Genomic DNA, 18,380 nt, shown 5'->3' with positions numbered 1-18,380 from the left:
GATTCCCCGGAGAAGGATGTCATGCTTGGTAAGGTGGAGGGTTGACGAAAGAGGGGAAGGCCTTCAACGAGATGGATTGACATGGTGGCTGTAACAATGGGCTCAAGTATAGCAAGGATCCTGGAGCTGGCATGGGATGGGGTGGTGTTTCATTCTGCTGTGCATGGGGTCACTATGAGTCGGCTCTACAGCACCTAACAACAACAATAACAACGACTCCTAGGATATTTATCTTTAATGTGTTCTATTTCATTTCTGACAACTTTCAATTTTTCTAGATTCATATTTCATTCATTCCATGTTCCGAGTATTAGTGCATGTTTTCAGCTGTTTCTTCTCATTTTGAGTGGTGCCATTCATCAGCAAATGAAGGTCCTAAAAGCTTTACTCCATCCACATCATTAAAGTCTGCTCTACTCTGGTAGACTGCTAACCAGAAGGCTGGCAGTTCAAACACACCAGCCACTCTACTTCCATAGTGATGCTGCCTGAGAAACCAAGGAGGGGTTGCTATGAGTCTGATCCAACTTGACAGCAGTAAATTTGGTTTTTTGATCTACTCAGAGGAGGCAGCTCTTTCCCAGGAGCATTTTGATGATTTTCTTCACCCTGCATGACCGCCTTTGTTCTGTCTAAAGCTTAATAAAAGTGTCTCTATTGAACCTGCTTGAATCTGGGGTCTCTTTTCTCCTATTACAACAATAATAAACTTTGATCATCTACTCACTTAAGTGGGATTATACAGTACTTGTCCTTTTGTGTTTGACTTATGTCACTCAACACAATCTTTTCAAGGTTCATCCATGTCATAGCATATATCAGAACTTCATTTATCTATGTTGTTGTTGCTGTTGTTGTTAGGTGCCGTCGAGTTGTCTCCAACTAATAGCGACCCCATGCACAGCAGAACGAAACACTGCCCGGTCCTGAGCCAGCTCCATGATTCTTGCTATACTTGAGTCAATTCCCGCTGCCACCCTGTCAATCCATCTCATTGAGAGCCTTTCTCTCTTTCATCGACCCTCCACTTTACCAAGTATGACATCCTTCTCCAGGGAATGGTCCCTTCTGACAACATGGCCAAAGTAGGTGAGAGGAAGTCAGGCCATTCTCACCTCCAAGTTGCATTCTGGCTACACTTCCTCCAAGACAGACCTGTCCACGGTAGTTAGTTCTCTTAGCAGTCCACGGTACTTTCAGCATTCTTCACCAACACCACATCTCAAAAGCATCAATTCTTCTGCCTTCCTTATTTATTGTCCACCTCTCATTTGCATATGAGGTGACTGAAAATACCATGGCTTGTGTCAGGCTCATCTTAGCTCATCTTGTGTCAGGAGACAACTTTGCTCTTCAGCACTTGCAAGAGGTCTTTGCTGCTGATTTACTCAGTGCTATACATCATGTGATGTCCTGACTGCTGCTTCCATTGGCGTTGATTGTAGAGCCAAGTAAAGCAAAGTCTTAGGCAATTTCAATCTTTTCTCCATTTATTGTAATGTTGCTTACAGGACCAGTTGTGAGGATTTTTGTTTTCTTTATACTGAGATGTAATCCATACTGCAGACTGTATTCTTCAAACTTCATCAGTAAGTACTTCAAGTCACCCTCACTTTCAGCAAGCAAAGTTGTGTTGTCAGCATATTGCAGGTTGTTAATGATTCTTCCTCCAATCCTAATGCCACATTCCTCTTCATATTGTCCAACTTCTCCGATTATTTGCTCAGCATACAGATTGAATAAGTATGGAGAAAGGATACAACCCTGACATACTCCCTTAATTTTAAACCATGTATCATTTCCTTTTTCTGTTCAAACGACAGCCTCCTGGTCTATGTACAGATTCCTCATGAGTACAATTAAGTATTAAGTGTTATGGAATTCCCATTCTTCTCAATGTTATCCACAATTTGTTATGATCTACACAATCAAATGTTTTTGCATAGTCAATCAAACACAAGTAAACATCTTTCTGGTATTCTTTTCTTTGAGCCAAGATCCATCTAACATCAGCAGTGATATCCCTCATTCCATGTCCTCTTCTGCATCCAGCTTGCATTTCTGGAAGTTCTCTGTCAATATACTGCTGCAACCATTTTTGATCTATCTTCAGTAAGATTTTACTTGCATGCGATATTAATGATATTGTTTAATAATTTCCACATGCTGTGGGATCACCTTTCTTTGGAATGGGCACAAATATGGATCTCTTCCAGTCAGTTGGCCAAATAACTGTCTTCCAAATCTCTTGGCATAACTGAGTGAGTGCCTCCAGCAAGGCATTCATTTGTTGAAGCATCTCAATGGGTATTACATCAATTCCTGGGGCCTTGTTCTTCACCAGTTCTTTCAGTGCAGCTTTGACTTCTTCCTTCAATACCATTGGTTCTTGGACACATGCCACTCCTGAAATGGATGAAGATGGACTAGTTCTTTTTGGTATAGTGACTCTGGGTATTCTTCCATCTTCTTTTGATGCTTCCTGCATCATTCAATATTTTGCCTATAGAAGCTTTAAATATTACAATGCGAGACTTAAATTTTTCCTGAGTTCTTTCAGCTTGAGAAATGCCGAACATGTTCTTCCCTTTCAGTTTTCTAACTCCAGGTCTTTGTACATTTCATTATAGTAATTGGCTTTGTCTACTCAATCTGCTCTTTGAAGTCTTCTATTCAGCTCTTTTGTCTTGTCATTTCTTCCATTAGTTTTAGCTACTCTTTGCTCAAGGGCAAGTTTCAGAGTTCCTTCTGACATCCCATTTTGGTCTTTTTTTTTTGTCTTTTTAATGACCTCTTGCTTTCTTCATGAATGATGCTCTTGATGCCATCCCACAATTCTTCTGGTTTTCGGTCACTGCTGTTCAATGCATCAAATCTATTCTTTAGATGGTCTCTAGATTCAGGAGGGATATATTCAAGGTCATATTTTTGCTCTTGTGTACTTGTTATAATTGTCTTCAACTTCAACTTGAACTTGCATATGCAGAGTTGGTGGTCTGTTCCACAATCAGCTCCTCTTGGCTTTGTTTTGGCTTAAGTATTGAGTTTTTCCACCTCCTCCTGCCACAGATGTAGTCAATCTGATTCCTGTATACTCCATCTGGTGAAGTCCACATGTATAGTTGCCGTTTGTGTTGTTGGAAAAAGGTATTTGCAATGAACAAGTTGTTGGTCTTGCAAAATTCTATCATGCGATCTCCAGCGTTATTTCTGTCACCAAAGCCAAATTTTCCAACTACCGGTGATTCTTCTTTGTTCCCAACTTTTGCATTCCAATCACCGGTGATAAGCAACACACCTTGATTGCAAGTTGGTCAATTTCAGACTGCAGAAGTTGATAAAAATCTTCAATTTCCTCATCTTTGGCTTTGGCAGTTGGTGCGTACATTTGAATAATAGTAGTATTAACAGGTCTTCCTTGTAGGTGTATGTATATTATCTTATCACTGATAGCATTGTACTTCAGGACAGATCTTGAAACATCCTTTGTGATGATGAATGCCACACCATTCCTCTTCAATTTGTCATTTCCAGCATAGGAGATCATATGGTTGTCTGATTCAAAATGCCCAAAACCCATCCATTTCAGCTCACTAACGCCTAGGATATCAATCTTTATGCATTTCATTTAATTTTTGACAACTTCCAATTTTCTTAGATTCATACTTCGTACATTCCATGTTCTGATTATTAATGGATGTTGGCAGCTGTTTCTCCTCAATTTGAGTCATGCCACATCAGCACACAGAGGTCTTGAAAGACTTACTTTATCCATATCATTAAGGCTGGTTCTACTCTGATGAGGCAGCTTTTTTCCACTCATATTTTGAGTGCCTTCCAACCCAAGGGGCTTGTATTCCTGCACTGTGTCAGAGTGTTTCCAAGCTATTCATAATGTTGCCCAATGTATCAGACAATGTTTCTCTGCTATTCATAATGTTTTCCCTGGCCAATTTTTGAGAAGTTAATGGCCTCCTCCTTTTTCCTAGTCTGTCCTAGTCTGTGAGCTGCATTGAAACCTCTACACCATGTGCAACTCTTCTGTCATCTGAAACACCAGTGGCACAGCCCCAAGCCTTACAGCAACGTACAAGGCCCACAGGGTGACAAACTGATAGACAAGTTTATCTCCCTTAGCTGTTGGAAATGTATGCCCCCTCCCCTTACCTAATTCCTACCTGGAACCTGCCACTTTGTGGTCCCTGGCTGCTCCCTCCCTTTCCTGGCTCTAGGGGGCTTAGGGCCTAACCTTGCCTTCCACCCCTTTTTACCTGCATATCTTGCCACTCTGGAGGTCCCCAGCCTCTCCTGTTCCCTCCCTTTCCTGGATCTAGTGGGCTTGGAGCCTAGCCTTGCTTCCTGACCCTTTTAACCTGGATATCCTGCTGCTCCGAAGGTCCCCAGCCTCTCTTGCTCCCTCCCTTTCCTGGCCCTAGGAGGCCTAGCCTATATAACTGAATAAGATATATTTTTATGGATATACTATATTTTATCCTTTCATCTGTTAATGAACATTGTATTATTTCCACCTCGTAGCTGTTGTGAAAAATGCTGCAATGAACGTTGATATTTGTATGAGAGCTTAAAATCCAGGCACTTGGTGTGTGTAAAAAGAGCAGTGTGAAAGCAGAACCTTAAAGTCTTGACATGAATCTAGAATCTATGTTGAATTTTCTAACAGCCTTTTCTAACAGCAGCTCCTCTAACATTGATGACCACCTAACCTTGATGCTGACCATATACCCTAAACGAGACACTCTTTTCCTCTGAGGTTTGACAGGTACAGGATATCACAATCCATTCCCAGAGGGTCTTTCCCCTATGCTCAAATAGATGCAAGACACAAAAGCTTGCTTATACCCAAGGGGTCTTGATTATTGATATATCTATATAATGGACCCCCAGAAACACATGATTGAGAAAATAATTTTTATAGTAGGTTACCTTAAAAACCAGTCCTGCATTGTCCTGTGATCATCCTGTAATAAACTGAAGAATACCCACACTTGAAGTTATGTACCCTTAAACAATCATGTAATCTCACTTGTATGTTATCCACCTATCCGTGCTTTCAGATATCCCACCTTTGACTTCTCCAATTGTCTTTCATTCAATTATGATTCTGGAACTTTTAGTTCCTTTTCCAACTGTACAAAAATGTTTTCTTCCTCATTGTCCAGGGGAGCAGCCATTTTCACTCTGTGCATTTGGATGTCTTCCTTGTCAGGACCACCCCTATCCATCAATAAAACTCTTTTGCTTTTACTTAAGTAGACTCCAGCATGTTCCTCAACAACATGTACAACTATCTGTATGCTTCCTTTCAAGTCTCTTGGGTATATACATAGGAGTGGAATTGCTGGGCCATATGGTAATTCTACACTTAACTTTCTGAGAACCTCCAATATGTATTCCACAGTGACTGCACCATGTTATATATCTCCCACCAATACATGAGCGTTCCAATTTCTCCACATCCTTTGCCGATACTTGCTAATTTCTGTTTTTCTGATAACAGCTATCCTAGTGTGTGTGAAGTGGTATCTCATGTTTTGATTTGCATTTCTCTAATGACTGATGCTGGGAGCTCTGGTAGCATAGTGGCTAAGGCACTTGACTGCTAACCAGAAGGCTGGCGGTTCAAACCCACCAGCCACTCCTCGGAAGGAAGATGGGGCAATCTACTTCCGTAGTGATACTGCCTCAGAAACCCAAGGAGGGGTCGCTATGAGTCGGGCCCGACTCGATGGCACACAACAACAACAACAACAATGACTGATGCTGAGCATGTGCTTACTAGACACTTGTGTATTTTCTTTTGTGAAATGTCTATTCAAGTCTTTTGCCCATTTTTAAATGTGTTGTTTATCTTTTGATTGTTGAGTTGTAGAAATTCATTATGTAATCGGGATATTAAACTATTATTAGTTTTATAGTTACCAAATATTTTCTCCCATTTTGTATGTATCTCTTCACTTTTTTGATAAAATTCTTCAATGCACAAGTTTTCACTTTCAATGAAGTCCAATTTATCTATTTCCTTTTGCTGCTCATGTTTTTGGTGTTGTATCTGTTAATCCATTATCAAGAAATAAATAAACAAAGCTTTACCCCTAAGTTTTCTTCTAAATATTTTGTGGTTTTAGATCTTATTTTGAATTAATTTTGCGTATCATGTGAGGTATAAATCAATTTCATTCTTTTTCAAGTAGAAAGATCCAGCTGCCTCAGCATCACTTATTGAGATACTATGCTTTTCTCCATCGAATGGACTTGGAACCCTATGCAAAATCAGTTGCGCACAGATGTATGGTTTTACTTCTGGATTATTAACTCTATTCCATTGATCTTTATGTCTATACTTACATTGTCTTGATAACTCCAGCTTTATAGTACATTTTGAAATTGGGAAATGTGAGTTCTCCTACTTTGTTCTTTTCTGAGATGATTTAGGGTATTGAGGACTCAATTCCACATGAAATTGAGGACTGACTCCTCTCAATGCAAAAAAAGGGTGCTAGAATTTCAATAAAGATTGCACTGAATCCACAGATCACAATGGGTAGTACTGAACTCTTAAAAATATTAAGTTTTCCATGAACACAGGAGGTCCTTTATTTAGTTTTCTTTGATTTCTTTTGGCAATGTTTTATAGCTTTCAGCTTACAAGTCTTTCACCTTCCTGGTAAAATTTATGCCAAAGCTTTTAATTTTTTAGATGTTGTAGTAAATAGAACTACAGGTAGTCTCTGACTTATGATGGGGTTCCATTCCAATGACTCCATCATAAGTCAATTCTGATGTAAGTTGAATACATGATTATTTTTTTTTCCAGTTTTAATTATTACTGTGTTTTATCATCAGTGTCTTTATAAATCCAATCTTTGTTTTTTGGGGTTGGAAATATTACATATACCCTTAAAAGATATATTTTAATACATACATACATAAAAAAATACACAAATCATGAAAATTTACTCTGGCAAGGAAGAAGAGTTGGATGAAGTTGGCATGTTGTCAGCTGCAGTAATAATTCTACTTGTGGAAGGTTCTGGATCCTCTGGATTGTCCCTGGGAATGAGGGTGATGTTTCTTGTCAGATAATTAGTGAGAGCTGACTGTATGATTCTTTTCTTTTTTTTCCCACCTATTTCACAGTAGGGAGCTCTGGGAGCTTAGTGCCTAAGGCACTTGACTGCTAACCAGAAGGCTGGGGGTTCAAACCCACCAGCCACTCCTCAGAAGGAAGGTTGGGCAATCTACTTCCGTAGTGATACTGCCTGGGAAACCAAAGGAGGGGTCGCTATGAGTCGGGTCCGATTTGATGGCACATAACAACAACAACAACATTTCACAGCAATATCTCACTGCTTTCCAAATCTGCTTATCAACTTAAGCAAAGTGATTAGCATTTGGGTCCATGTTTTCAAACAACTGAAGCCCCTGATTTAGTTGAGAAAACTGTATCTATATGGTAGTGTTTTAAGCAGTAAATAATAAAACTGAACATCTGAGAATGATAACTCCTGCAAATTATGCACTGAAACACTGTATGTAGTACATATTACTAATGGTAAGGCATACCAAAAAACCCACAGAAACCACGGTCATTCCTCATAACTTGAATATGTCATAAGTTGTGGACTACCTATACTTTCTTATTTTTCTTTTCGAAATGTTCATTACTGTTGTATAAAAACACAACTGGTTCCCAATTACTGATTTTGTACCCTTAGACTTAACGTGAATTTATGTATTAGCTCTAGTAGCTTTTTAGTAAAATCTTTGGGGATCCGTGAATAGAGATAGATTTACTCCTTCCTTTCAAATCTGGATATCTTTTCTTTCTTTTTCTTAACAAATTACTCTAGCTAGGGTTCCAGTACAAATGTAGCACAGCAGTGGTGACAGTGGGCACCCTTGTGTTGTTCCTGATCTTAGAGGAAAATCTTTTCAGTCTTTCTCTATTGAGTATGTTAGCTATTGATTTTTCATAAATGCCTTTTTATGGAAAAAAAGAAACTCCCCTTCTATTCCTATTTTGCTGAGTGATTTTTATTGTGAAAGGGTGTTGGATTTTGTCAAATATCTTTTGAACATCAAATGAGACGATCATGTGGTTCTTTTCCTTTATTCTAGTAAAGTGTATGACACCAATTGATTTTCTTACGTTGAACCATTATTTATTTTCTGAGATAAATCCCACATGGTTATGGTATATAAACTTTTTGATGCTATTAGATTTGGTTTGCTAGTATTTTCTTGAGGACTTTTGCAAGTATATTCATAAGGGATACTAGTCTGTAGTTTGTTTGTTTGTTTGTTTTTTCTTTTTTCCTTGTACTGTCTTTATCTGGCTTTGGAATCAGGGTATGCTGGACTCTTACAATGAATGAGGAAATGTTCCCTCTTTTTCTGTTTTTTTGTAAGGATAGGTATCAATTTTTCAGTTAACGTTTCATGTAATACTGGAGTGAAGCCATCTGGTCCAGGACTTTCTTTGTTGGGAAACTTTTGACTATTTATTTAATCTCTTTATTTGTTATGGATCTATTGAGATTTTTTTATTTTTTCTTGAATCAATTTAGGTACTTTATGGGTTTATGGGACTTTGTATACTTCATCCAGGTTATCTAATTTATTGATGCACAATGATATTATATACCAATAATTAGAGAACCTAGATGAAAAAGGATTCTGTGTAATCCTTTTTATTTCTGTTGGGTCATTAGTAATGTTCCCACCTTCATTTTTGATTTTAGCTATTTGCATCTCCTCACTTAAAACTACTTAAAAGTTTGTTGATTTTATTGATCTTTTCAATGAATCAACTTCTGATTTTAGTTGACTCTCTCTCTACTGTTTCTCTATTCTTTATTTTACTTAAATCAGTATGATTAAATTACAGGTAAAGGATTATAAGGAATAGAAAGACTGTGTAGCCTTTCAGATGCCATTTAATCAGGTTATATTTTTTGACTGAAAAGTAGAACACAGAGCAAAATGATACGAATATGTCTTGGAAAAATTTCCTTTTGTGGCATTTATTGAATTGTATATTGATGTATAATAATTATTTTATTATAAAGCTTTTTTATTTAGAAGAATATAAGCTTCATGAGGGTATGGAGTATATTTTTCTTTCCATTTTGACTTAAGTACAACTACATTGTTGTTAGTTGCTGTTGAGTTGGTTCTAACTTATGTTGACCTTATACGTAACAGAACAAAGCAGTGCCTGGCCCTGAGCCATTTCAATGAGCTTTGATATGCTTGACTCCATTGCTATGACTATTGTGTCAATCCATCTCCTTTTTGCTGACCCTTTACTTTACCAAACATGAAGTCCTTTTTCAGGGATTGGCTTTTCCTGACGACATGTCAAAAGTAAATAAGACAAAGTTTATCATCCTCAGATTTAAACAGCATTCTGGTTTTATTTCTTCTAAGACGTATTGGTTCTTCTGGCAGTCCTTAGTATATTCAATATTCTTTACCAGTATATTTTTATTTTAACACTTTATTACTTCAGGGAAAAAAATATGTGTTCACAACAATATTAGTGATGAAAGGTGGTTAAGAGAGTCTATCCACTATCTGACTTTTTAAAAGCCCATACACAATGGCAAAGTTATAAACATTAAGTTATCAAGAGTCAAATTAACTATTGAACGTTCTAAAGACAACTCTACAAGATGAGTTACAGTCATAGTAATGACAGAATGAGCTTTATTAATTGTTCCTATATATAATATTATATTAATGGGGCATATATATGCAGTTATGTGTTGCTTAACATCCACGATACATTCTGTGAAATAGGACTTTATGTGATTTGTACACTGTGTGAACACCATATTGTAGTCTGGTCCTGATGTTTCTTTAAGCATCTTGAACAAGATTTGTGCCTTAGCAGTGACTGTCAACATCCTCAGAGTGATTCACTTTTATGTTTGATCCTCAAGTCAATTCATTAGCAATTTCTCCATGTTTTATATTAGGTCTCTCTTATATTTCATTAGCCTCATAGCTTTCAGTGGAGCTGATCCTTTAACAGATTGGAGAATTTTTCTTTGTTTTGTTTTTGAGGATCACTGTGATTATCCAGTGTGATATGTCTAACTGCCAGAAATAGCATTCACTGATTTTCACCTTCATGTTGTTTAATAACCTTATGTTTTACTTTCAAATTAATAGTTCTCTTTTGCCTCTTGCTGCTGCTATTACTATTACTCTTTTGATGCACTTAAGCACTATTATACATTTCATGGTACTATTTCCAAAAAAAAAAATCTAAACAGAGAACACCACAACACTCAAAACACATGATATACACAAGATTCAATGCTGCTGAGTCGAAGCATATACTGTTAAACAGTAAGCTTTTTAGATAAAAAGTACAGTATAGTACATACATAATCCAGTAACACAGGCATTTATTATGATGATCCAGACATAGGTATCATAGGTTCTATGTGTATTATACCATCTACACCTGGCAGCACAATCACTTTGTATGCAAGAGACATGATATACACATGTGTGTGGGAAGCTGCTGCATTCCCTATATACCATTCTTCAATTGGGATTTCTGACCTCTATTATAACCTTATGGGACCATGGACCTATATGTGGTCAGATGTTGCCTGAATGGAACTTATAGGGTCCATGACTATATATAGAGAGAGAAAGAATGGGAAAGAGAGAGAGCACAAGCATGCATAAGCAGTTTGGAGATAATGAGGAAGCAAAGTGACTTTTTATAAAATGTATATTTAATACACATTTTAGCAATTAAAAAACAAGCCAAAAATGTAAATAGAGCTCTCATCCCCAAAAAAATACTTTTGGAAGAAACACAAAAACTCACTCACACACACACACACACACACAGACAAGGATGACTCAAAAAAAAAACTCACTGCCTTTAAGTCGATTTTGACTAGGGACCCTTCCTTGGGTTTCCGGGGTAATATCACTAAGGAAGTAGATTGCCCAACCTTCCTTCTGAGGAGTGGCTGGTGAGTTTGAACTGCCAGCCCTCTGGTTAGCAGTCAAGTGTTTTAGGCACTATGCCACCAGAGCTCAAATGTAGGCCCAGGGTGTTTACACTGAGTTAAGAGCAGCAAAATAAGAATCTTCAAAACAAACACATAATTTTAAGACTAAATTGAAGTATTTTCTAAACCAGTGCTATCTAATAGAACTTTCAGTGATGATTAAAAACTTTGTTTTTGATTGTACTTAATTTTAATTAAATAGCTACATGTACCTGCTGTTGTTATTTGCCATTGAGTCGGACCTGACTCATAGCGACCCCTCTTTGGGTTTCCGAGGTAATATCAATATGGAAGTAGACTGCCCAATCTTTTTTCCGAGGAATGGCTGGTGGGTTTGAACCGCTAGCCTTCTGGTTAGCAGTCAAGTGCCTTAGGCACTACACTACATGTAGCTAGTGTCTACCACATTGTACAGTGCAACCTTAGACAGGAAAAAAAGCCTATCACGTAATTTGTTCAATCACCCTCTCAATGCCCCCCAAACTAAAAATGTAATAGGCAAAAGAATTTCATGGCCCCAAATTACTACCTAAACACAATATATAGTATGTTGTGTTTTTCAGTGGTGATCCAATTGACCTCAACTCATGGCCACCCCGTGTGTTACAAAATATAACTGTTCCATAGGATTTTCTTGGTTATAATTTTACAGGGTTGCTAAGAATATGCATCAACTAGGCAGGTTTGGGTAGTTTCATTTGTTTTAAAAATAATGGAAGCAATTTTCAGGGCTTCTGCAGAGCCCCTGGATGGGTTCAAATCATCAACCTTTAGGTTAGCAAACGATATAGCAATCCACTTCTGACACTTAGGTCCTGTCTATATACAATATATCCAAGATAGAATTTTTGTGAAATCATTTCTTCACAAATTGTGAGAAAGATTCATTTGAAAACACTACTTCTTTAACTGAAATATTATACCACTTAAGTAAGAAAAAAAAGTAAATTTCTCTTTATCAAGCACAGTTTTGTTTTTCCAAGGAATAGATTATTTTTCTCAGACAAATAAATCCATCCCGAAGTAATAACTAAAAATCCCAAAGTCCACACTGAATCGCTCAGAATGACAGGGACAAAACTCATTAAATCCTCTTATAAGTCAAATTTGGAGCTTGTGGTTTGTTTTCACCCTCCACAGTCTACTCACCCGCCCCCCCCAAAAAAATCAAAAATTAAAAAAGTGAGATCTATTGCTCTGAGGGTGGCTGAGAGCATTCCAAGCAGCAACTCTCGCCTGGCACACCTTCAAGATCTTCAACATCCGGGCGGGCCAGCCATCGCCCCTTACTTACCTTTCTCGCTGACGCTCTCGCTCTCCAGCTCCACGTCCTCGCAGCTCGTGTACTCGGGTGTCGACACACCCTCCTCCTCTGAGCTGCTCACCGACATCTGCCGCTTTTTACCGCCCCTCTTGGAACGGTGCGGTTTGGGCGGTGACGGCCGTACTGATTCGGACTGGTCGGAGCTCAGCGAGTCGTTCCGCAGCATAGTCTCCACTTTCTCGCGTTTGGCCTTCCGAATGAGTACGGCCGAGCTGGGATCCAGGCGGCTTTGCTTCCTGAGGGGTTCCTGGGCTTTGGGATCCAAGGCTTCTGTGAGGACGGGCCCATGCCTGGGCGCCGGCGGGCTGTGGTTTGTTAGCTGCTTAGCGCCCGGCGCTCTAGTCTCCGCAGTCCTCTCTGCCGAGTAGGCCCGGGGCGAGTCCGGCGGCGAGGCCCTGGCGACGGCCGGCGAGCGCTTGCCAGGCTTGCCCTCGGGTAGTGCGGCGCCCACTTCAGTGTGCGGGAGCGCCACGTCGCTGTGGCGCCGCTCGTGCCTCGCGCGGGACACCCGGGCGTGCATACGCATCTGCTGTTCTTCGGGCGGCGGCTTCACCGGGTACCGTGCCAGGTTCGGGTCGCTGCGGTATCTAGTCTGATATTCTTCTTCTTTTCTTTGTTTCTCGTCATCTGGTGCTTTACCCTCTTCACGTTTTTCAGGCACATCAGGGTAGTCCTGTGACCGCCCTTTCTCGAGCCGTCGGTTTTCCCGCCTTTCTTTGCGCTCCCGTTCTTCCGCAGCGCCCTCCCTAGGATGCACGGAAGACTTTGGCATGCGTTTCCGCTCACTCTTCGGGGCTCCTTTGCCATTCTGCTCAGAAAGCCCTGGAGTCTTCTTCCTATGATACACAAAAGCACGTCAAGAAATAGAGCAGTTTATAAGGATACAAATGAAGACCCGACCTGAGAAATTTTTTCCAACTTCAGATTTAAATCCTTTAAAATAATTGGATGTGATTGGATGTCGAATTTAAAAAGCAAGATGATAAAGAATCACATTAAAACGATATTTGATGTCAGTAATACCCAAAGCATTCTATATATTCAATGCAATCCCAATCCTGATCCCATCAACATTCTTTAAGGATATGGAAAAACCCAATCACTAATTTTATATGGAAAGGAAAAAGACTTTGGTAAGTAAAGCACTATTAAAGAAGAAGAACAACGTAGGAGGTCTCATAGTGCCAGGTCTCAAAACCAACTATACAGTCACAGTGGTCAAAACTGCCTGGTATTGGTACAAGGACAGACACATAGAGCTGTAGAATAGAATTGAGGACCCAGAAATAGATCCATTGGCCTATGGTTAGCTCTCTTTGACAAAGGAACTCCATTAAATGGGGAAGAGATGGTCTCTTTGACAATGGTGCTGGCAACACTGGATATCTATTTGCAGAACAATGAAACAAGCTCCATACCTCACACTGGACACAAAAACAACTCCAGGTGGATCAAAGACTGAAATTTGAAACCTAAAACTATAATATTCCTCAAGGAAAAAATAGGGGCAAATTTAGGGGCCCTGATTTATGGCATAAATACACTATCAAGCATAACCCAAAATGCACAAACAGCAGAAGAGAAACTAGTTGAATGGGACAGTCTAAAAATTAAATTTTCATGTGCTCCCAAAGACTTTTCCAAAAGAGTAAAAGGAGAAGCTGCAGATTGGAGAAAAAAAAGATTCAGCAATGACATATCTGACAAGGGACTTTTCTGTAAAATTTATAGAAAACTCCAACACCTTAACAATAAAAACACAAATAATCCAATTACAAAATGAATAGAAGACAGAAGACATGAATAGACACTTAACCAAAGAGGGTATTCAGATGGCCAACAAACACATGAAGAAATGCTCACACTCATCAGCCATTAGAGAGATGCTAATCAAAACAACAATGAGATACCATCTTGCTCCAGCACTAGTAGCAAAGTTCAACAAGAGAGAAGACAACAAATTGGGACTCTCATACACTGCTGGTAGGACTATAAAATGATACAACCAGTTTGGAAACCAGTATGGAGATTCCTTAAAAAGTTGGAATTAGAAATACCATTTGATCCAGCAATCCCATTACTAGGTATATAACCTAAAGTGAGAGCCAGAACAAGAACAGATATATGCACACCCATGTTCATCACAGCACTATTTACAACAGCAAAAATATGGAAACAACCTAGGTGCCTATCAAAAGGATGGATAACCAAACTATGGAATATACACACAATAGAATACTATGCAACACTAAAGAATAATGTAGAATCTACAAAACACCACATAACGTGGATGAACTTGGAAGACATTATGCTCAGTGACTTAAGTCAATCATAGAAGGACAAATATTGTACTAGTTCATTATTGTAAAAAGTCAAGGACAGGTTTATATATGGAAAGAAACTTTCCATATATAAGGGGAGGGGAGGGAACACTGCAAAAATTTTAAAAAAGTAATAAAATAAAAAAATGTATATTTGATTAACCCAAAACCAAAACAAAACTCACTGCCGTCAAGTCAGATCCAACTAATAGGAACCCCTCCTTGGGTTTCTGAGGTGGTATCTCTACAGAAGTAGATTGCCCAACTTCCTTTCTGAGGGGTGGCTGGTGGGTTTGAACTGCCAGCCTTGTGGTTAGCAGTCAAATGCCTTAGGTACTACACCATGGCTCCTTTACATCACATTATATTCAGGGACTTAAAAAACTTGTTTTCACATTTTGAAATTCTCTGTAAATTAACAAGCTCAATACAAACAATCACTAAATTTCAATAAATCAGTGAGCATCATGCTAACCTCTACTTGTGAGTCTAACATTTAAAATGTTTTTATGAAAATAACATAACAATAAAAGAGGAAAATATAACATATATAGATATATATATGTTCAAAACTGTGCACTTAGTATATACTTGGGCAATACATATTGGCAATCTTGTATTATATTTCTAACTCTGAAAAGAAATATGGGTACAAATATGTCAAATCAAAACCAATAGCACTTCAATAGTAGAACAAAAGTAATTTTAATTAGATCAGCTGTACTCAAATACTTTTTAGGGGGGAAAAAGGTCTGAATCTTTTAACTTCCTAAGGTAAAAATAATAAAAATATTCAAATAAAAGTTGTTATTCATTCTCATTTTTTCTATATTTCCTACCTCCTACACACCCCCCTTACTTCAGAAATTAGTCCACCAGAAGAAAATAGTTTTGAGTTCTGCATCCTCTCTATCCTACTAAAGGCACGTAAAGAGATAAAAAGGTTTGGCAACCACTGAATCCTGTAGGTCCATTATTCAATTGCCCCTTTCAGCCCCTTTCTGTACACTGGAGTGTACCTGCTGTTGGATTTTGCAAAGTTCTAGCAACCATACCAGAAGTTACAAAAAGTAGATAGATTGGGTAAGTGATTTAATATGTGCTGACAGTTGATGCAACCTTATACTTTCTTTCCCTGAGGTCCATAGAACCTCCTCTATGGAAACATCATCTGATTGGAAATCCAAAATCAGACCTCATGAGCAAAAGCCAAGAGAAAAACACAAGTTGGGAAAAGGTAAGGCAGTGTCTATGATGAGTTACTGTGGTAGTTGAGTTTGTGTGTCAACTTGGCTGGGCCTGGTTGAGTGGTTGGGCAGCTGGTGGTAGTTATTCCCCATGATGAGACTGGCAATCAACTCCATGGTGGGATCTACCACAAGCAGCTGAGTAGCTGCCTTTGGGTATGTGGTCTGCTTCCCATATATAAGCAGCAGCTTTGGGAATGGTCTCTAACCTATGGCACACTTGGACCCTGCGTGTAGCTGTGTCGTTGTTCAGTAGCCTGCCATGTTCTGCTGACCTTGGGCCTTACATGGTTTGGTAACGTCGGTACTATGCCTTTTTACTTGAACAACCTTGGGGCTTCTCAGCCTCAGTAGCCAGCAGCCGTCTGAGTGAAGAAATGCCTCTAGCTCCAGTGGGCCAGAAGCAGGAGGCAGAGCTGGACCCCAAGGTTGAGGGGCTTTCACGCAGCCCCTAGAGCCTGGCACTTTGAACTTGGACTTAAAGCCTTCAAATTGTAAGAATAAACTCCTGTTTGTCAAGGACATCCCATTTGTGGTGTATTCCTGTCAGAGCGGCACGAGGTAACCAGAACAGTTACCAAAGAAGTAGCTACTAATAAATGATGTGAGTTCAGTTTAAGGAAGGGCTGGTGATGTTACTGAGAAAGGGTAAAAGATTTTAAGTCTCATAGGAAAGAAAAACAGAAACATGGCAAATTCTGTATGAGTCATTTAGATCACATTGGCCCTTTGAAAACAAAGGGATCTGTGGCTGAAAAGGATTCCAAAGGCTGCACTGTAATTTACAATGTAGGGAGTCTAATATAAACACTTATTAATCATTATCAAATATAGCTTTCATAAAGGAGTGTAATGATTGTACTACAAACATTGTATAGCTCATTAAGGCATAGCTGCTCTTGTTAGAAGTTTATATTAAATCAGAATTTACTTTTCCTGAAATGCTGATAAATTATGCTTACCTTGCAGAGTTCATGTGAGAATTAAAGACACCATCTGTGAAAATGCTTTATAAAAGGGTACAGTATTATGAGAATGGAAGGAGTTCTTCAGTCTCCTCTGATTCTTTGCTTCACTGACTATTCCTTTTCTCATCTCTACCTTTAATTGTTCATTTCCACTAGCTCCTGCTCACTGTACAAAATAGTATCAAGTGATCTTCAATAATGGAGAACAAAACAACTGCCATTCTTTCACTCTTGCTTCTCTCTGAAGTTGCCTAATTCTTTACCTTTGAAGACACATCTTTCCCTTCTCTACACCCAGTGTCTTCACTGATTTCATTAGTTACATAATCACTACAGGCATTTGCCCTTATCAGTATTTTCAGATTTCATCTAAAAAGTCAAAACAAAAAGTTTCTTCTCAGTCTTCATTCTTGACATTTATTTTCTTGTATATTTTCACCATATGTATAAAAAGGACTCATTCTTTTCTCTTTTGAAACTTCACAGCTCCAAATTCTTTTATTAAAGAGATCATCTAATGACCAGTCCTAAATTTCACTTTCAATATTTTTGTCTCTTTTTCTCCCATAATAGACAGTTTGTCACCATATACTACTAATTCTACCCCCACTGAAGCTGATTTCAAGTCTCCTTCTTATTCTCTCTCCATATATTTTAAGTACACTCATTCTCTTTTCCTGAAATGTCCTTTCCTTTCCTGCCACCTATATGACTCCTGGATATCCTACAAACCATAATTTGGAGGTCACCTTCTTTTCCCTGGAGCTCTCAAGGTACTTTATGTATTTCCTAGTTTCATTCAAATTAAACTTCTAGTACCATTAAATGCTTATGTGTCTATCTTCCCTAGCATTTGGGGAGAAAAGGGACTGTGTCTTAATATCCTCTGGTACATGGCACAGTGTTTGCTGATTGTAAACACACAATAACTACTGGCTTGAATAACAGCTACAGTCACTGAATGCCTATCATGTGCCAGATTCTGAACAGGAGTTCTCATTTAATTTTTACAACAACCCTGTAAGATGAGTTATTGCTGCCAATTGTGGCAGAGCCAGGACTGAAATCCATGCCTATTTCCACTTAGAAATCATTTGTTTTTATAGTATGGGCTTTCTTACAAAGGGGAGCAAAAGCCTTTCTTAGACCCTATTCTTTCCCTTAGTGAGATAAGGAAGGGCTAAACAGGCAAAATCAACCAAGCCTACTCTAGGCCCTAAGAGAGGCAGGTTCCCAAACTATGAGCTCCATGAAGGCAAAGTGTACATCCAGTATATTTTTTGAATGACTCAATCAATCAATTTAATTATCTGATTGTGTTACCTCATGCTTAAAATCTTCAGTGAGTTTATTATTCCTAGGATAAAATCTAGGAGCACTGGTAGCATAGTGCCTAAGGCACTTGACTGCTAACCAGAAGGCTGGTGGTTCAAACCCACCAGCCAATCCTCGGAAGGAAG

The 18,380-nt window shown here is 38.8% G+C and overlaps 1 protein-coding gene across 1 annotated transcript in view; it reads right to left on the bottom strand.

Annotated features, from left to right (window-relative positions):
- RIMS1 (regulating synaptic membrane exocytosis 1) overlaps positions 1 to 18,380 on the bottom strand; it is a 685,283-nt gene that overhangs the window by 283,213 nt on the left and 383,690 nt on the right. The window contains exon 6 of the mRNA XM_007945190.1: positions 12,355 to 13,220. Coding sequence (XP_007943381.1) covers positions 12,355 to 13,220 — 866 coding nt within the window. The remainder of the gene's footprint in view (positions 1 to 12,354; positions 13,221 to 18,380) is intronic.

The sequence above is a fragment of the Orycteropus afer genome, unplaced genomic scaffold (genome assembly GCF_000298275.1).
Source record: "Orycteropus afer afer isolate SDZICR_OR568_19922 unplaced genomic scaffold, OryAfe1.0 scaffold00133, whole genome shotgun sequence".
NCBI classification, from domain to species: domain Eukaryota; kingdom Metazoa; phylum Chordata; class Mammalia; order Tubulidentata; family Orycteropodidae; genus Orycteropus; species Orycteropus afer.
Note: the sequence above shows the minus strand (reverse complement) of the source record. Positions and strands in the feature narration are given on the sequence as shown.